Here is a 17,221-nt window from a genome sequence, read left to right on the forward strand (position 1 = left end):
TTATTAAAAGATAAATATATATTTATACTATAGGATTAAACTAATCTAAACATATAGTTTAATGTTGGAGTGGAGTTCCGAGGGTGTGGTTTCAAATTTAAAAAAATAACAATAATATTAAAAATTTTAAAATAAAAAAAAAACTATTTTAGTCATTTTCTATTTTGAGAGTTATTTTGGTGTCCCTTTTATTTGATTACTGCTATTATTGATTAATTATCTCTAGTCCCGGCCTTCGGGTACGTTCGTGAAATGTGAACCGAAAGTAAACAGCCAAATAAATGCTTGATTAGTTCTGAAATGTAGTGCCTTCTAGGCCTTAAGATTTGAGCCCGAGCTCTCCTGAATAAAAGCCCATGCCCAATTGGAAAAAGAAGAGTCACAATTTGGGTCTTCGTTGGAATCATCAAGACGTGAACTAAGCAATGGAAGCGGTGACGGTTTCGTCTCTGATGGAAGGATTGTGAGAGGCTGTGTTACGATGGAGGAAAAGGAATGTGAGCAGAATCATAACGGAGAAGCGGCGGTGGTGTAGAATCCGAGGAGAACCGAAATGGATTAGCTGAGAAGGGGGAAAACGGTCAATTCCCCTATGAACTAGTCGTGTCCTTGATTTTTATACACAAAAAATTGTGTCACGCCTAAAACACTATGAACTAATAACAAATTTGAATTTCACACACCAACTTTTAAAATGCTTAAAATGTGATCAATTACTACATAACCATAATTGATTTCGTTTTAATTAGCTTTGGGTCCTAACATAGAAGCCACGTGGCTAAGGTGATGATTGTTTGCATGGTTTTAGATTCTAGTTTTTGGTTTTTGGATTTTAGTTTTTAGATTTTAGATATAGTTTTTGATTTTGCCGTAGATTTTAGTTTTTCAAAAAACTTGATTGGTGATTCTAGATTATGTCTTTTGGTTTTTGGTTTTTGATTTTTAAATTTTTTAATTTTTTTGAATATTTTGGATTCTATAAAGTTTGATAAATAATTTATTTAATTTTATTATTTTTAAGAACTTCACTTATAAGTTAATTTATTTTAAAACAAACATAAAATTACTAAAATAAATATATTTTTTAATGAATAATACCAATAGATCTCTTAACAAATAAAAAAAATTTACATAAAATAATTTTAAATAATTAATTTTATTTAACTGACAATTTTTTTAAAAAATGTTCTTATATAATATTTTCATATTATATATATAAAACATTATTTTTACTTAACCTTATTGCCTATATTTTTTAAACAAAATCATTTTTTAAAAAATTGATTGGATGGTTATTTTATATTTTGGTTTTTAACTAATAAAAATATTAATAACAAAATCATTATTTAAAAATAGTTAAAAAGGTATTATATTGGTTCGGTCTTATAGTTTATAGGCATGAAAAAGTTTTCCTAACTAATACCAAAATTTATCAACATCAATATATACATATTATTTAATAGTTAATTTTTAAATAATAATTTTTTTATAGATAAACATAAACTCTTATGAGTTATTTTGTAGTTCACTATAGTAAAGTAAAAAAAAATTATAAAGATCAATTTATTGTTAGGTAAATTATGATTCACATACTGTACTAGCTTTTGTAAATTTAATCTTAGTTTGAAATTTATATAAACATATACCTATTTTATTTTAAATTAACTAAATTTCAAATTTATTTTACCTAGATATTCTGTGAATAGTAGACACTGTCATAATAAATAATGGTAACAATACTAGAAAACTACAAGGTTCATTATTATCAAATAAAATATTTGTAGTAATATGAAAAGCAATCAAACGTGAATCAACTACCAGTTCTTTTATTTTGAAAAACTTAGATTTTGGTTTTTGTTTAGAATAGGGTAGTTAGTTTAAAAACTAGTTTCCCTAATTTATAGGGAATCAATTTCTCAAAAATCTTGATTGGCTAAAAAGTAGGTTTTGGAAAAACAAAAACCAAAAACTAGTTGAAAAACTAAAAACAATCAACCTCTAAATAGGTTCGATTGGTTTATTGTTAAACCGAAGTCAACTTTATAGTTAACTAGAGACGTGTCCGCGCTTCGCGCGGGATATTGTTTTATTGTTGTTAATTATGATTTTGGTCGGTCTTTATTTGTGAAGATCATTATTTGGTATTTTATTGTTGTGAAGCATTATGTAGTATATAAACACATAATATATTATGCGTTTATTTTTTAAATAATGTATTGTTGTGTATATAATAGTACTTGTTAGTGGTAAAATGAGCTTCTGATGTAAAGCATATTGGATTTCAATAACTTTGCATTTAGACATTTGTTGGTTTTAAGATTGACAGTTTCAACGTCAATTTTTATTTAAATTTTCACATTTTTAACATTATTCTTTTAATATGTTTTTTGTCCTATCCCCATATTTTGACCTTGAACCGTCACCATTTATGTATTTTTTTACCTTTCCGGTGTGCGGTGCTTCTCACCGTTATTGAAAAAAGATTCACTTACATGCTCTTGTTTTTCCTTACCTTTTTTTCTCCTGTAATATTATCTGGTATTTATTATTAGATGAAACTTATGAGTTCTCAGTTATGCGGTTGTTTTTCATGGCGTTGTAGGCTGTTTCGGTCAATTGGTCCTCTTCTTCTTTAGATTTTGGGTAATGTTAGAAACTACATATTGTTGGGTTGGGTCAGAGTTTAGTTGTCTTCCTCGCCGTTTTCTTGCCATCGATAGTCTCTGCTCGTCTTGGTTTTCAAGATCTGGTTTTTGGTGATTACTTCTATGCTCTTTTTCATAGCTCGAGGATGGCTCCATGGGTTGGTGATTTCTTTTCATCTCTTTTTTCCTTTTTATTCTCTCATCTTATTGCACTTTTCATCACTGCTCGCGTCTCTGTTTTCAGCTCCAAACTTTTATTGAGTTAGTGTTACTATGATATTTTTCTTTTTCTCTGTGAATGTTAAGGTTTTAGGTTTAAATTATGTACTGTACTCTTAGTTTCTTGTTATCAGTTTGTTTTTTTGATGATTTTCATTGTAAAATAAATATATAATTGGTAAATAAAATGATAGAAAATGGTAGAAAATAACAAAGTTTGTGTTATTTTTAACTCTGAATAAATTAAATATTTAAAATATATTTATATTTTTTATTCATCTTGAATTTTAATCTAAAACCATAGATTATCAAACTTAATACAATAATGGTTAGTGCGAAATAGATTAGATAGTGTATAATTATAAAGTATTTAGTCAAATTGCAATAATCTAAAAGAAGAAAGACTTAAAATGTAAAAAAAAAACTACATGGAGACACATGTCATCAAATCCCCCTGCCACTTGTCATAAGATGAGAAAAATCTAACTTTATATATATATAGATATAGATATAGATGATTACATCAAAACGACTTCGTTTTCGTCATTTAACATTATTAAAGATTTCGGGATAATTAAAATTAGGGTTATCGTCTTCTTCTTCAACACAAAAGGAAGAACAAAGATGAGGTGAAGTTCATAGAGGCAATGTTCTTCGAGAAGACCATAACCATAATTTTAATTATCTCCAAATCTTTAATAATGTTAAGTTACGAAACGACGTTATTTTGATGTAATCATTAATTAAAAAATGATTTTTATTTTTGACAACATAGTAATAGTTAGATATTTTTATTTTTCAGTTCTGAGTTAATTTGAAAAGTTTATATATTTATAATTATGCTATTAGTTTAAAATTTCCATTAATGGTAATATAACAAAGTTATTGTTATATTTTTAAAATATTACCGAAAAGATAGAATATCATACATAGAATTTGACATGTCATAATAAAAACTACGACATGTCATTTTTAATTCATTTCACAAATAATGTCTAAGAGATTATAGTCGAATGAAATCGTATCGTGAAACTAAATGGGTTTTTTTTAAATTAAAACCAAGTCAATAATTTTGCTTTTAATAAAGTCAATGCTTTATTTGTCTTTTTTTATAAAAAACCACAGCACGTCATCGTTTCTTTATTCTACTTAAAACAAATTCAAGATTAGTTAAACAATAACTTTATTTGGTCAACGAGTTAATCAATAATTTGTTTTTTAAGTTATACACATAAGTTCACATGGCATGTATGTGTTGACGTATAAATACGCAGGCACAGAACTACATCAGACAGAGTAAGAATTTGAAGGTAGAGAAAAGAAAGAAAAAAAAAGAGAGAAAGATAGAGAGAAAAAAAGGGAGGTCAATGGTGATAAAGAGAATAGAGTTTTGTATAGAGGTTTTGAAGATAACAATGGATTTAGCAGTGGTAGTGGCTGAAGCCGCGAGAGTCTTATTGAGCCACGCTCCTCAGGTTCCGCCCGTCCTCCCCCGCCATTACTCCTCATCTTCCTATCAGCATTCAGCTTACATGATTCCCTATTTTCCCTGAGATCATAATTCTTTGTAATATGCTGTAAATAACAAATTAATGTAAATTACGTCTTCTTTTCCAACATGTATTGTATGGATTTAGACCTGGTCGGCGATGTAGCGGCAGTTTTAACACAGACCGCAAAGTTACATATCCAATTTATCTTGTAAGCTACTCAGTTTCTGATTAATCATGTTATTTAACCTCATCGGTTTACTTTCTTTTGTGGGTTTCCTCCTTGTTTTTATTTTATCTTGTTTTCTAATGTTTAAATTAGATGTCAAACTAATGACAAACGTAAGAACTAAAATACAAATATTTTAATTGTAACGAAAAAATAAATATTGGATCATATCTAAGATTAGGAATGGTAACTACAAGATGAAATAAAATGAATAAAATCTAAAAAAGAGAATAAATTTATTTTTCTCAAAATTTTAGTGGTATATTTTTCTTTGAATTTACATGATGAACCTTGTTGAGTGACAAAATCCATCTCCAACATAGATATACTTCTTTTAGTTATTAATAAAAAATGTGTACGAAATTTATTATATTTTTCTTTCTTTATCTGCATAAAAATAGTTAAATGAATGTAGACAACAAAAAATTAACTAAATAAAATATTTATTGGGTAACTAAATGTCTTCTTTCAAAATTAAAACCTAGTCAATGATTTACTTGGTATAATAAAGTCAATGATGTGATGACAGAAAAAAAAAAAAGTGAATGAACTCCGCCTTTTCCTCTCAGCACTCAGCCTTCGGATTGATTGCTTATTTATTCTAATACGAGGGCCGGCTCAAAGAAACCATCTGCCCTGGGACGAGATGATTTTAATGTTTTTAATATATATCTACGGGATTTTGAACCATTTAGACTATTATCTCTATTTTTTCAATAAATAAAATAAATTCTTTTTAATATTATTTATGCAAAAAAGGTTAGGCTCGGGGTTAACGCTCTTTGTCCCGTTGTCTAAGCCGACCCTGCCTAATATTCTTTGTAATAATCTGTAAATAAAAAATTAACGTAAATTCCTTCTTCTTTTTCAACATGTATTATTATATGGATTAAAGCCTGGCCGGGGATGTAGCGGCAGTTTTAACCGCAAGCTACATATCTTGTAAATTACTCCTTTTTTTCTAATTAATCACTTTTTGTGATTTTCCTCTTTGTTTTATTTTTCCTGTTTCTAATGTTCTAATTGGACGTGGAGCTAAAAAACAAACGAAACAACTAAAATATAATATATTTTAATTCTGTAACCATAAAAGGAATACTGATTACTGGATTATATTTAAAACTCTGAATGTTTTTTTTTTTAACTTTGAATGGTAAACATAAGAATAAATGAATGAAATAAAAGCAAAAGAAATAAAATGAATAAAAATATAAAAATCATTGTTATCAAATTTATGGCGATATATTTTTCCTGTGAATATTGTTTAGGGAAATTAGACTTTATAATTCACCATAAAAATAATATAATTCACCAAAAAACCATACAGTGCAAGTGCTATGATATAGTACATATTAGTTGAAGAAAGAGACCAATTTACCCTTGACTCTAGACGCGTGATATCATATTAGAAAAACCACAAATACGATGAAGAGAAATAGTAAGAAAAATAAAAACAGAAAAGTAAACGATATGTAAAAAAAAATTGTATATGACAATACTTACACGGCAGGATTCAGATCAGATGTTTACGAGGAAGGTTTCGTTTGACTTTTTCTGAAAATCAAGGCTACGGTGGTGGTAGATTGAGGTGGACGACGTGATAGAAAAGGTAAAAAAAATACATTGACATCAAGGCCCGTTGCGTTCAAAGTTTAAGAAAAAATCACAGACGCGTTGTGGAAGACGATTGATTTTGGGGCATTTTAAGAGTTGATAATAAATCTGCAATTGCTTTGACAAGAAACCCGGTGTTTCATGGGCGAAGCAAACATATACACAAAAGATTCCACTCTTTAATAAGAAGTCTTTCTCTTATTCAATTGATCAAACTCACAACTCACAATATCAAAAGTCACACATATGCATCAATATATATATGACTATATAACTCTTAATCTCAATAGGATAAACACAAATCAATATTTCCTAATCCTAATAGATATTCAAATCTCAATGGGATTAGGATAGCTTCTTCTTCAAGCTACATTCAAGCTGGAGCCAACATTCTTCCTCCTAAGCTTGAACTCACTCTCGCACACGTCATGAACACCAACAAGTACCCTCATCTCGACAAACTTAGTTCTACCAAGCGACTTGGTCAGTATATCAGCTCGTTGCTCAGTTCCTGGAACATGTTCAACTTCTACTTGCTCATTCTCTTATGAAGTGGAATCTTCTGTGTATATGTTTGCTTCGCCCATGAAACACCAGGTTTCTTGTCAAGGCAATTGCAGATTTATTATCAACTCTTATTGTCACCCGTTAGCAGTCTTCACCAATAACTTCACTAAACAACTCTTGAAGCCAAATTGTTTGTTTCGCAGCTTCAGTAGCAGCCATAAACTCAGCTTCACATGAAAATAATGCAACAATTTCTTGTTTCTGTGAGCACCAGGTTATAGGACTTTCACCAAGATAGAACACATGACCAGTGGTGCTCTTCCCATCATCGGCATCGACATTGTGTGAGGCATCACTATAGCCTATCAGATCCAAGTTTGTGCTACGTTTAAACCGAAGTCCTAGGGAGCAGGTTCCACGTAAGTACCTCAAAACCTTTTTCAGAGCTGCAGCATGAGACTCCTTGGGTTCCGCCATGTACCTGCTAAGGACTCCCACTGAATAAGACAGGTCGGGTCGTGTATGCAGCAGATATCGCAAGCATCCAATGTTCCTTCTATAATTCTTCTCATCAACGCTCTTCTCCTTAGATGACTTGGACAAGTTCACATTTATATCCATCGGTATGTGAGTTATGTTACATGAACTCATGCTTGTTTCCTCGAGTATTTTCATCGCATACTTCTCTTGACTCAACACAGTGTATCCTTCATGTTGCTGCACTTCTATTCCCAAGTAGTATGTCAATCTTCCAAGGTCACTCATCTCAAAGTTTTTTGACATCTCTTGCTTAAACTCTAATATCATAGCAAGTGATGATCATGTGACCAACAAATCGTCAACATAGACCACAACAATCAACAAACCTCGCTTCTCTTCCTTCCTATACAGAGAAGGCTCCTTTGAGCACTTAAGGAAACTCAAGCCGCGGAGAATCCAATTTAGTTTAGCATTCCACGCTCTCAGTTCTTGTTTTAGACCATAAAGTGCTTTCTTTAACTTATACACCATCTTCTCCTTCCCTGCGACAACAAATCCTTCGGTTTGTATGACAAACACTTCTTCCTTTAACTCTCCATGAAGGAAGGCCGTTTTTACATCAAGATGATGAACTTCCCAATTTTTTGAAGCCGCAAGTGCAACGTCTAATCGTATAGTCTCAATCTGTGCTACTGGCGCGAACACTTCGTCATAGTCTATGCCATGCCTCTGAACATACCCTTTAGCGACCAATCGTGCCTTGTATTTGATAACACTCCCATCAGCAGTACGTTTTATCTTGAAACCCCACTTAAGGCCTATAGGTTTTACACCAGTAGGCAATTCAATCAGGTCCCATGTGTGGTTCTTCTCGATAGAAACTATTTCATCCTTGCAGGCATCGATCCAGACATCTAGTTCCTTAGCTTCTGTAAAGTCCCAAGGCTCCTCATTGATTATCATTAGTAGTTGCTCACACTCTGTTTCAGAAAGTAGTATATAATAATCAAGATAGGTTGGTTTCGAAGTTTCTCGTGTTGATCTTCGCAACTGTGGTTGTACATCTCCATCATTGTTTTCTTCATAACTTGTATCAGCACGAGCTTCATAACTAGCAGTCGAGGTCTCATTCGTAGTTTCACCAGCTACGATCAGATCATCATTTGATACCTTTATCATCACAGAGAACTCCTCTGTCTCGTCGTTTACTTTCTTATCCCAGCTCCATTCTTTCTCTTCCAAGAAACAGACGTCTTGACTAACCACTATACGCTTGCTTGTGGTATCAAGGAGGCGATAAGCCTTGGTTCCAGGCTCGGTTCCGAGGTGTACCAGTGCTCTTGACCTATCATCAAGCTTCTTCCTCCCTGCAGCATCAGTTTTCGCGTAGCACATGCATCCGAACACTCTGAGATGTCTGAGGTTTGGCTTTCGCGTTCTTAGGACTTCGTATGGTGTTTTTCTGTCCAAAGATCTCGTTGCTACTCGGTTGGTTAATTAGGTAGCATGTTTTATAGCTTCTCCCCATAGATAGTTTGGTAGATTCATGTGTTTCAAGATACTTCTCGTCATCTCCAAGAGAGTTCGGTTTCGCCTTTCAACCACTCCATTCTGTTGAGGTGAATAAGGTGCTGTTAAGTGTCTGTTGATGCCGTGTTTATCGCAGTAAGCTTGAAACTCATGTGATGTGAACTCTCCACCTCTATCCGTTCTGAAAGTTTTGATCTCTGTCTGAGTTTTTTGTGTAGCAATCATCCTGAAACTTTTGAATTTCTCAAACGATTCACTTTTCTCCTTTAGCAACACCGTCCACATATAGCGAGAGTATTCATCGATAAGGACAAACACATAACGTTTCTTGGCCGGAGTAGACGGTGTGATAGGTCCACATAAGTCACCATGGACGAGTTCAAGAGGTTTTGAAGCTCGATATGTCGTTGATTACGGGAAAGATGATCGAGTTTGCTTCCCGCGTAGACACGTCGTACATGTCTCCTTGTCAATGTTAAGCTTGGGAATGCCTAAGACCAGTTCTTTGTTGATCATTATCTTCATCGGCTCTGTGTTGATGTGTCCAAGGCGTGCGTGCCACTTAGACGAGTCACTAGCCATTACTTGTAGACAACGGATCTGATCAGCTTGTAGGGTCACTTTATAGAGACGGTTGCTTGATCTTGTGGTTTTCACCATTATTTCTCCTGATCGATCAAACAACAAAAGGGTATCATCATGCATACGAACTTCACAGCCAGCCTCAGTCGCTTGTCCCAAACTAACGATATTACTCCTTAGGTTCGGTATCTAATATACGTTGTTAAGGATTTTATTTTCTCCTCCTTTGAATGTAAAACGTATGAAACCTCTTCCTACTATATCGATACACGAGTCATCACCAAATATCACTTGACCAGTAACTCTTTCATCAAGGTCTTGGAAAAATAGTCGGTTCCCACTCATGTGATTGCTCGCCCCATTGTCGAGGTACCATGTATTCTCCAAGTTAGTCTCGAAGTTCTTTGGATTTACCTTCCTTTCATTGAGATATACTACTTCATTCACCATCAGTTCACCAGCCTCATGTGTATCATCTTCCTTCTTCTCACAGGTTTCTTGGAGTTTCAATTCCTTGTATGGACATTCAGATGCATAATGACCGAGCTTATCGCACTTGAAACATGTAATGTGAGAGGTGTCTCTGTTCTGTCCCTGTCCTTGTCTATACGCCTCTCTCTGGCGCTTAAAGTTACTGAAGCGGCCGCGACCTCGTCCTCTCCATGATGATCGTCCTCCACATCCTCTACCGCGATTGTTACCATAGTTGTTGCTGTAACCTTCTTGGTTTGATCTCGAGTTAGCAGCATACATTAATTTTTCTTGATCATCAGATTTCTCTTCTTCCTCCGCGCACACTCTTTCTTCGTATGCCTTTAATCTGCCCACTATGTCTTCGAAACTTGTTGTGTTCAAGTCAAGAACTTGCTCGAGAGAAGCAACAATTTGAATATACTTATTCCTTGGCAAACTTTTAAGAAATTTCTTCACAAGCTTTGGCTCTTCTAGTATCTCTCCCAATGATGCAAATTTCGATGATATCTCAGATAACTTTCCAGCAAACATATCAATAGTGTCGTCATCTTTCATCTTTAATCTATCAAATTCAGCCATTAGAGTTTGTAGTCTAGCTTCTCTTACTCGTTCAGCCCCAACGTGTCTTGATTTTATTGCATCTCATACTTCTTTTGCTGTATCAATCTCCCCAACTTGCAAGATTAGGGCTTCTGGTATGGACTGGAATAAGTACGCGATCGCCATATTATTTTTCTTCTCGTCCTTAGTTCCAGGATCTATTGTTTCACAGACCTCGCTAAATTTAAGAGTTACCTTCATTCTCATGGCCCATACGGTGTAGTTTGAGGAAGTTAGCATTGGGAATTTGATGGAGGGAGGGCCGACATCTTTGTTGCTCACTCCAGGTATGTCCTTCACGTCTTCCATGGTCGCTCGCTGTCTTAGTAATGCAGTCAGATGATTCAATCGGATGGTTTTATATAAGGCTCTGATACCAAATATAAAATCACACAATCAAAGCTTTAATAAGAAGTCCTTCTCTTATTCAATTGATCAAACTCACCACTCACAATATCAAAAGTCACACATATGCATCTCAATATGCATCAATATATATGACTATATAACTCCTAATCTCAATAGGATAAACACAAATCAATATTTCCTAATCCTAATAGATATTCAAATCTCGATGGGATTAGGATAGCTTCTTCTTCAAGCTACATTCAAACTCGAACCAACACATTTTGTACTATTTGTGTTATAAAATAGTATAGTTTTCTTATGTGTGTCTAATATTATTTTAGGTAGAGGATATTGATCTAATAGTCTCGAACATGTGTAATTGTATTTTCAGACCTATATTGTTGCTAAAGAATTTGCACCATTTTTCTTCTATATATTGCACTATTTTGCCTATTTGAATTTGTAATACTATTTTTTGTTTGTTTATCATCTTCTTTATTACACATGTGTATTCACATAGAGCTCTATAACTAACATTACTGTATACTATTTTATTTATAGAAATAGTATAGTATGTTACAACATTTTCCTTTTTCTCTTTGATTTCATTTTTTTTTCCCCATCCTCCTCCTCATACTTACCCTCTCCCCATCCTCCCGTTTATTTCTTTTCCTCTTTTTCATTCTCTTTGTCTTCCTTACTTTTTTTTTTTTTTTTTTTTGACGTCCACCTTTGTCTTCCTTACTATTTGTGTAATATATACAGTATTGATATAAATTTATTAAACTATATACAGTATAGCATGCAAGTTGTATGTTTTATAAAACACAACCCACACGCAGAGAAAGTGAATTTTGTCCAATTTTGTGTCAAATTGTCTCATCCTTCACTCATTTTATTGATGGTCATTTAGTTAATAATTTTTTCTCTGTGCGGCTAGTAGGCAAATTAATCCTATTGTTTATATTTTTATACACTTGATGGATAATCATTATTTACTCGAAGTAAATAATAAAGAAATAGAATAAACTTATGACAATTCTCTTGCAGCTTAAGAAAAGGTTGATGTATAAAAAAAGAGTTGACGAATAAGACGTGAGGAAACTCTGGTCCCGTAACCGAGTAGAAAATGTTTGTTTCAACCATTTCCTTAATTAAATCCACCGCTTAATTTGTCAAATGTTCCATTAGTCGCGGGATAAGGATTTACATTATTTTGTCGCAAAATGGTTGCTTCTTTTATATTTTATAGTTGAACTGAATATAAATTATATAGTCCAGAATATAATTACGAGTCAAACTTAAAGCCGGAGCTTGCATTATTATCGACAATTGTCTCTTTTTCTATTACAAAGGTTTTTTCATTAATATATATATATACAAAGAATCTATATATAAAAAAAGTTTACTTTCTCTTGGATACGCCACGTCAGCAGCCACATAGAAAAGTAATGCATGGAGGAGCTGACACATATCTCCTCCATCAAAACACATTGTTTCAATTAAATCAATATGCAATTAATGTGGGCTTTATTATGTTTTTGGGCTTATGTTTGGATGAAGAGACCCAGTTAACCCTAATTTTATTTTTTACGCATATTCTCCGTCGTTGGAGTGATTGGGTTGCTGAAGTCGGTGATGAATCTGTTCGTGGGGTTTCGATCGCGTCTTCTGATCTTCTTTTTCATCAACCAAAATGCCCAGTTACAGATTCGTCTCATTAAACATCTTCTTAACTCCATCAACCATGATCTGTCCTTGAATGTGAGATTCTCTTTTGTGAGGCGGTGTCACTGCCAGTATAAAAAGGTAAGGTTTCCTCCTCTCAAAACCATCTTCTCCATCTATTGAACCAACAAGTAAACTTATTTCTGAGAAATTACTAACTCGAAAGTTCTTCTTTTTGATTTGAAGTCCAGTAGATGTTCAAGGTTGAGTTTAGGTTGTTGTGGTTTTAGAATGCCAGTAACATCAATCGATTTGTCTGGATTTCTTCTTAAATTGTTATGGGCGTCGATTTAAGAAACAAACCCAACCTATTTCCTTTAAGATTTACAAGTAACGTGATCTTATTCATACGATGTTTTCTTATTCTTATTGTTAAGTTTCTCTGCCGTTTTAACCTGACAATGGCTCAAACAAATGCAGATGATGATTTAAAATCAAAGTCTTTAAAAGCTGAGTTTGCGTCTGTAAATAGTGTTGGCAATAAGCAGGAGGAGTTTGGTCGCAGTTTCTGTATTGCAGTCAAGAGATTGCAACACATAAAAGGATTACTAAATGTTCTTCTTCAGAAAAGGTATGATGAAGCTACATATGGAGGAAAATTCATTGATGGTACAATATTAAGATAAATGCTGCTTAGTATATTGAGATGAGAGTCTAAAGTGGGGACAGGTAAAGCATATATGTTATACCATTTGAGTCAAATCTCATAGGTAAGATTTTTGCTTGAGTCGATTTTAGTTTACAACAATATTTTTGTTTTAAAAGTAGATTATTGTATGATAATTTTAAGCAATCTGCAGGATATTACTGAAGAAAACAAAGGAACCAGAAGCTGATGTCCACACCTTACCTTACACAGTCCTTTCTGATACGGGCAGGAAGAAGAAATTTTAACAAGGAACCAGGTCGAAATTTTCATGTGCTGGAGTCGGACCAAACAAATTTTTATTTGGCCTTAAAAGTCTTTAGGTTGAATAAGAACACTGTTTGTTATACTTTGCGGTTACTTTTTAAGATTAGTAATATGCCCGAGCTCTCTTTCTTTGAAGATGTGGTTACATGTACACCATCACATTGAACATATCATTTAAAGATCAGGTGTTCTGAACACACTAACGCTTTGTTGTCCTCTACATTTAAAGAGCAGTTATATCTTTTTATCAGTTATATCTTTTTATTATATAACTTTCTAGGTTTTGTTGTTTCACTCTCTCATATTTAGTCTCTTTTTCAATGTGGGTGAAATCAAATGGTTCGGGGAACAACAATACGATCAGGACTTTTCTTACTCTGGTGTTCAAGTGCCTGATGCAATAGCTAAAAGAGAGTTTATCCGCTTTTGATTTATCACGTATATTACACGGCCCGCATGGTCACTACAATGTTTAAGAAATCACAAAAAATATCTACACCGTTATTAGAAATACTACAAAACGACATCCACCGTGTCCAAGTACAAGCAAACAAGAACCACCTCTGTCCATAAGAGCTTTCTTACAATTAGCCACTCCAACACTTTAACTTATAATATAAACATTAATGTGCAATAATTAGTATTCACAAAAAAAATAACAAAAATAACTAACAACCCAATTACTTACTGTTTCAGCCAAGTAAAACGAATATTAAAAACAATCAAATGTAGCCATTAGCATTTTTCGTATATTTATTTTATTAAGAATAACAAAAAATAATTAAATTTAATGTTATTTTAATTGATAATAAAATTATATTTTCAAATTTTCATTACAATTTAAGATATTTTATAATTTTTATTACAATAAATTCACACTTTTAACTTTCTAACCATATATATTGACAATACATCAAATTCTTCATAAATAATCTCTATAGCTAATAATACATCAAATGGTATGGCTTTATGTTATTTTTTTTTGTTTAGTCTAAATTTTGGTGGTTTAAAAAAGAAAACAGTTGCGGAATTCATTATTTTGGAAAACAAATTTGATATGAGTTTGAAGAAACATAAAAAAACAACATAAATATATTTTCTCAAATATAATAATACAAAATATATAACCTAACATGTTATTTATAAATATTAAACAGTAACAATTAAATCATATTTTTATACTACTTGCTTATTTAAAAATAATAATAAATTGGCTTTTCTTTTTAGAATTGTTTAAATTATAAGATTTAAGAAGACATGTATTAAAAACCTATTAAATTCAAGAAAAGCAAATATTATGAACAAAGTAAAATATTTATATTGTTATGAGTTGTTTTAATATAGAAACTAATATATAATTTCTAGAAAAAAGGAAATAGTAAAATTTGTTGTAAAAATAGTAAAAATTATAATTTAATTTTTAAATATAATTATATTATTTCGTTCATTTGCTTACCCGTCCATAGGGCGGGTCCGACCCTAATTACCTAAATTTTCTTGTTTTTAGTGAAAAGATAAGATTCCACGGATTAAATAACTTACCTAAAATAAAGTTTTCTCTCTCTTGTCTTTGTTCTCTCTCTCTGGATCTTTCACAGAGACGACGAGATGAGAAGCTTTTTTTGTTTAGATCGTTTGATCTAATCTTTTATCTTGTATTATAGTTCGATCTTTAAGATCGATTTCTACTTTCCGCAAGTCGGATCCATTTGTTTCGCTTAGGCGAGTTGAAATATTTCGCAAGGCGAGTGTTTTATTGTGTTTTCTCAACCGGATCAGAGCAGCCTCTCAATCAAATCTTATATCTCTATGTCGGTTGAAACTGAATAAAGTTTCTGATCATATAGATCGGAGTTCCGATCTGCTTTTGATCAGAGTTAATGGTGGCCCTCCGAATAATATGTAACATCCCGAGTTGTGATATATGGAAAGACTTAAGAGAATTGATTTGGCTACTTATGTCACTGATACCACTCAAATTACCCTAAGGAGTGAATTACTCTCTCAAATAAGAGGTTCAGTTGCAGTACTTAGGAATCGAATCCACAAGGAGCTAGAGAACCTATTAAATCTAGTCAGGTTATTAATTCTAGGTGTTTGTTGTTTTATGGTTTAAAAGTAAATAGCAATCCTAATTGAGCAAGTTTATTGCTCGACTAACAAGATGATTGGGGGTGTAACTTTATTGGAAGATATTAGATGCAGAGTTTCTATTCAGGTGTTAGAGATTATAATCCTATAGGTGCTTAACAGTTGCATGCATGATATATTAGAGCTCAACTCCTTAATCACAGTGATCAGCGATGACAATGTTTCACTGGTTAACTAACTAGATCTTGGATCTCAACTGTCGTCTTTTGATCACAAGAAAGTGTCGATCGATGATCCTATATGGATATCGATCGATACACCTTTCGCAATATCGATCGATTGTCAGAAGACAATATCGATCGATAGTTTCTAGCTAAGCCCTAGGCACGGGTTGATAATTCTCACTAGTCTCCTAGATCAGCGGTTATCTCTCTCTAGCAGTCCTAGCATGACAGATTAGATTCAGGACATGATGATCAAGGATGCTTGACAGATGCAAATTCCTAGGTTCATGTTCTAGTTAGCAAGGCTAAAACAAACATTAAGAACAATCAATCAATGAATATTACAACTCAGCAAATCTATAGTTAGGGCTAATCCCTCTAACCTATTTGAACCCTGAATCTAACAAGTAAACTACTCAGACATAGCTAAGCAATTCATGACACAAAATATAGATAAAAACTGCATAGAATATAATAGATGAATCAATGGAGTTCCAATCACAAATATGTCTATGATTTTCTCTCCTAAAACTCTCTCTCTCTCTTGTTGAAAGTAAGAATACAATGGTGGCTAAAAGCTCTTCTTGCCTCCTAACACTTAGGCAAGTATATAACTATTAGGTTAAAAACTCGTCAGGGGTAATCTTGTAATTCGTTGAACCTTGGGTTTAAAGTCGGCTGGAACCAAGTCGCGCATCTCGCGTCTCGACATCGATCGATGGTACAGGATGTACATCGATCGATCATAATCTTCAATCGTCGAGGCTTCTCTTCTGTATCGATCGGCGGCACTGGATGTGCATCGAACGATTACTTCTTCTTCGTATCGACCTTTAATGGTCAGCTCGGATGAAATCTCTTTTAAGCTCGTAAATGCTCCATAATCATCACTTTACTTCAAGATACTTCTGAACCTGAAAACATATCTAATAAATAGAATATATAATATATAGATAGTAAAACAATTATATACCATGGATGAAAATGAGTCAAATCCATGGTATATCAGTCATCAAAATTGGTTTACCTTTTCCGTCACACATCCGTTTAGAAATCCAGAGTTAAAGCTTCAAAGATCCTATTGACTTAACCGTAGTCTTAGTGGACGGTTAAGTTTCACCGATTATGGAGACAATTTGAGGCGGAGGAATTAAAGGAATCAAATCGAACTAAGCTTCCATGGAGGCGTTGGTGACCGGAGGAGAAGCGTCACGGCGGAGAGATAGAATGGATGCATGGTTGACGCGTGTCATAGGCGTGGATAGACATGGCAACACATCTTTCGGAACCGAAGACGCCTTTTGTTAAAGTCGGTTTGATTTGTTTTGTCCCTTAAATGGGCTTTAATGTATTAAATATTATGACTCATCTTGTATGCCCATCGGGCTTTCATTTCATTTCAATGAAAATGAAAAGTCTGACAAAAAAAACAACTTACCTAAAACGGTCTCAACTAACTAGTTACTAGAGCAAAAAAAAAAAAAAAAAAAAAAAAAAAAAAAAAACTAGTTACTAGAGCAGACACAAAACAGTAAACGCAAGGCCGC

At 33.2% G+C, this 17,221-nt stretch overlaps 1 protein-coding gene and 1 long non-coding RNA gene across 3 annotated transcripts; one reads left to right on the forward strand and one right to left on the reverse strand.

The window, feature by feature from the left end:
• Window positions 1–9,125: 9,125 nt before the first annotated feature.
• Window positions 9,126–10,349, reverse strand: LOC125592450. The gene is made up of 2 exons (XM_048767626.1): window positions 9,545–10,349; window positions 9,126–9,382 (listed from the first exon to the last, which is right to left on the reverse strand). Exons 1-2 carry the CDS (start codon window positions 10,347–10,349, stop codon window positions 9,126–9,128), a joined length of 1,062 nt encoding a protein of 353 aa, XP_048623583.1.
• A 1,099-nt stretch (window positions 10,350–11,448) lies between these two features.
• LOC106375020 lies at window positions 11,449–13,616 on the forward strand. Of its 2 annotated transcripts, XR_001275175.3 has the most exons (3): window positions 12,286–12,527; window positions 12,867–13,156; window positions 13,247–13,616. It is a non-coding gene; the product is annotated as an uncharacterized LOC106375020 (long non-coding RNA). The 2 variants fall into 2 exon arrangements; XR_007328478.1 differs by having other exon boundaries at window positions 11,449–12,527; window positions 12,867–13,616.
• The last annotated feature ends 3,605 nt before the right edge of the window (window positions 13,617–17,221 follow it).

Source organism: Brassica napus, chromosome C9 (assembly GCF_020379485.1).
Source record: "Brassica napus cultivar Da-Ae chromosome C9, Da-Ae, whole genome shotgun sequence".
Taxonomy (NCBI): Eukaryota; Viridiplantae; Streptophyta; class Magnoliopsida; order Brassicales; family Brassicaceae; genus Brassica; species Brassica napus.

Excerpts from the sequence above, each read along its gene's own strand:
- LOC125592450 (XM_048767626.1), bottom strand. The coding sequence starts at position 10,349 with ATGGCTGAATTTGATAGATTAAAGATGAAAGATGACGACACTATTGAT. Across the intron at positions 9,383-9,544 it reads TATCGATATAGTAGGAAGAG|GAGAAATAATGGTGAAAACC; the intron begins GTTTCATACGTT and ends TTGATCGATCAG.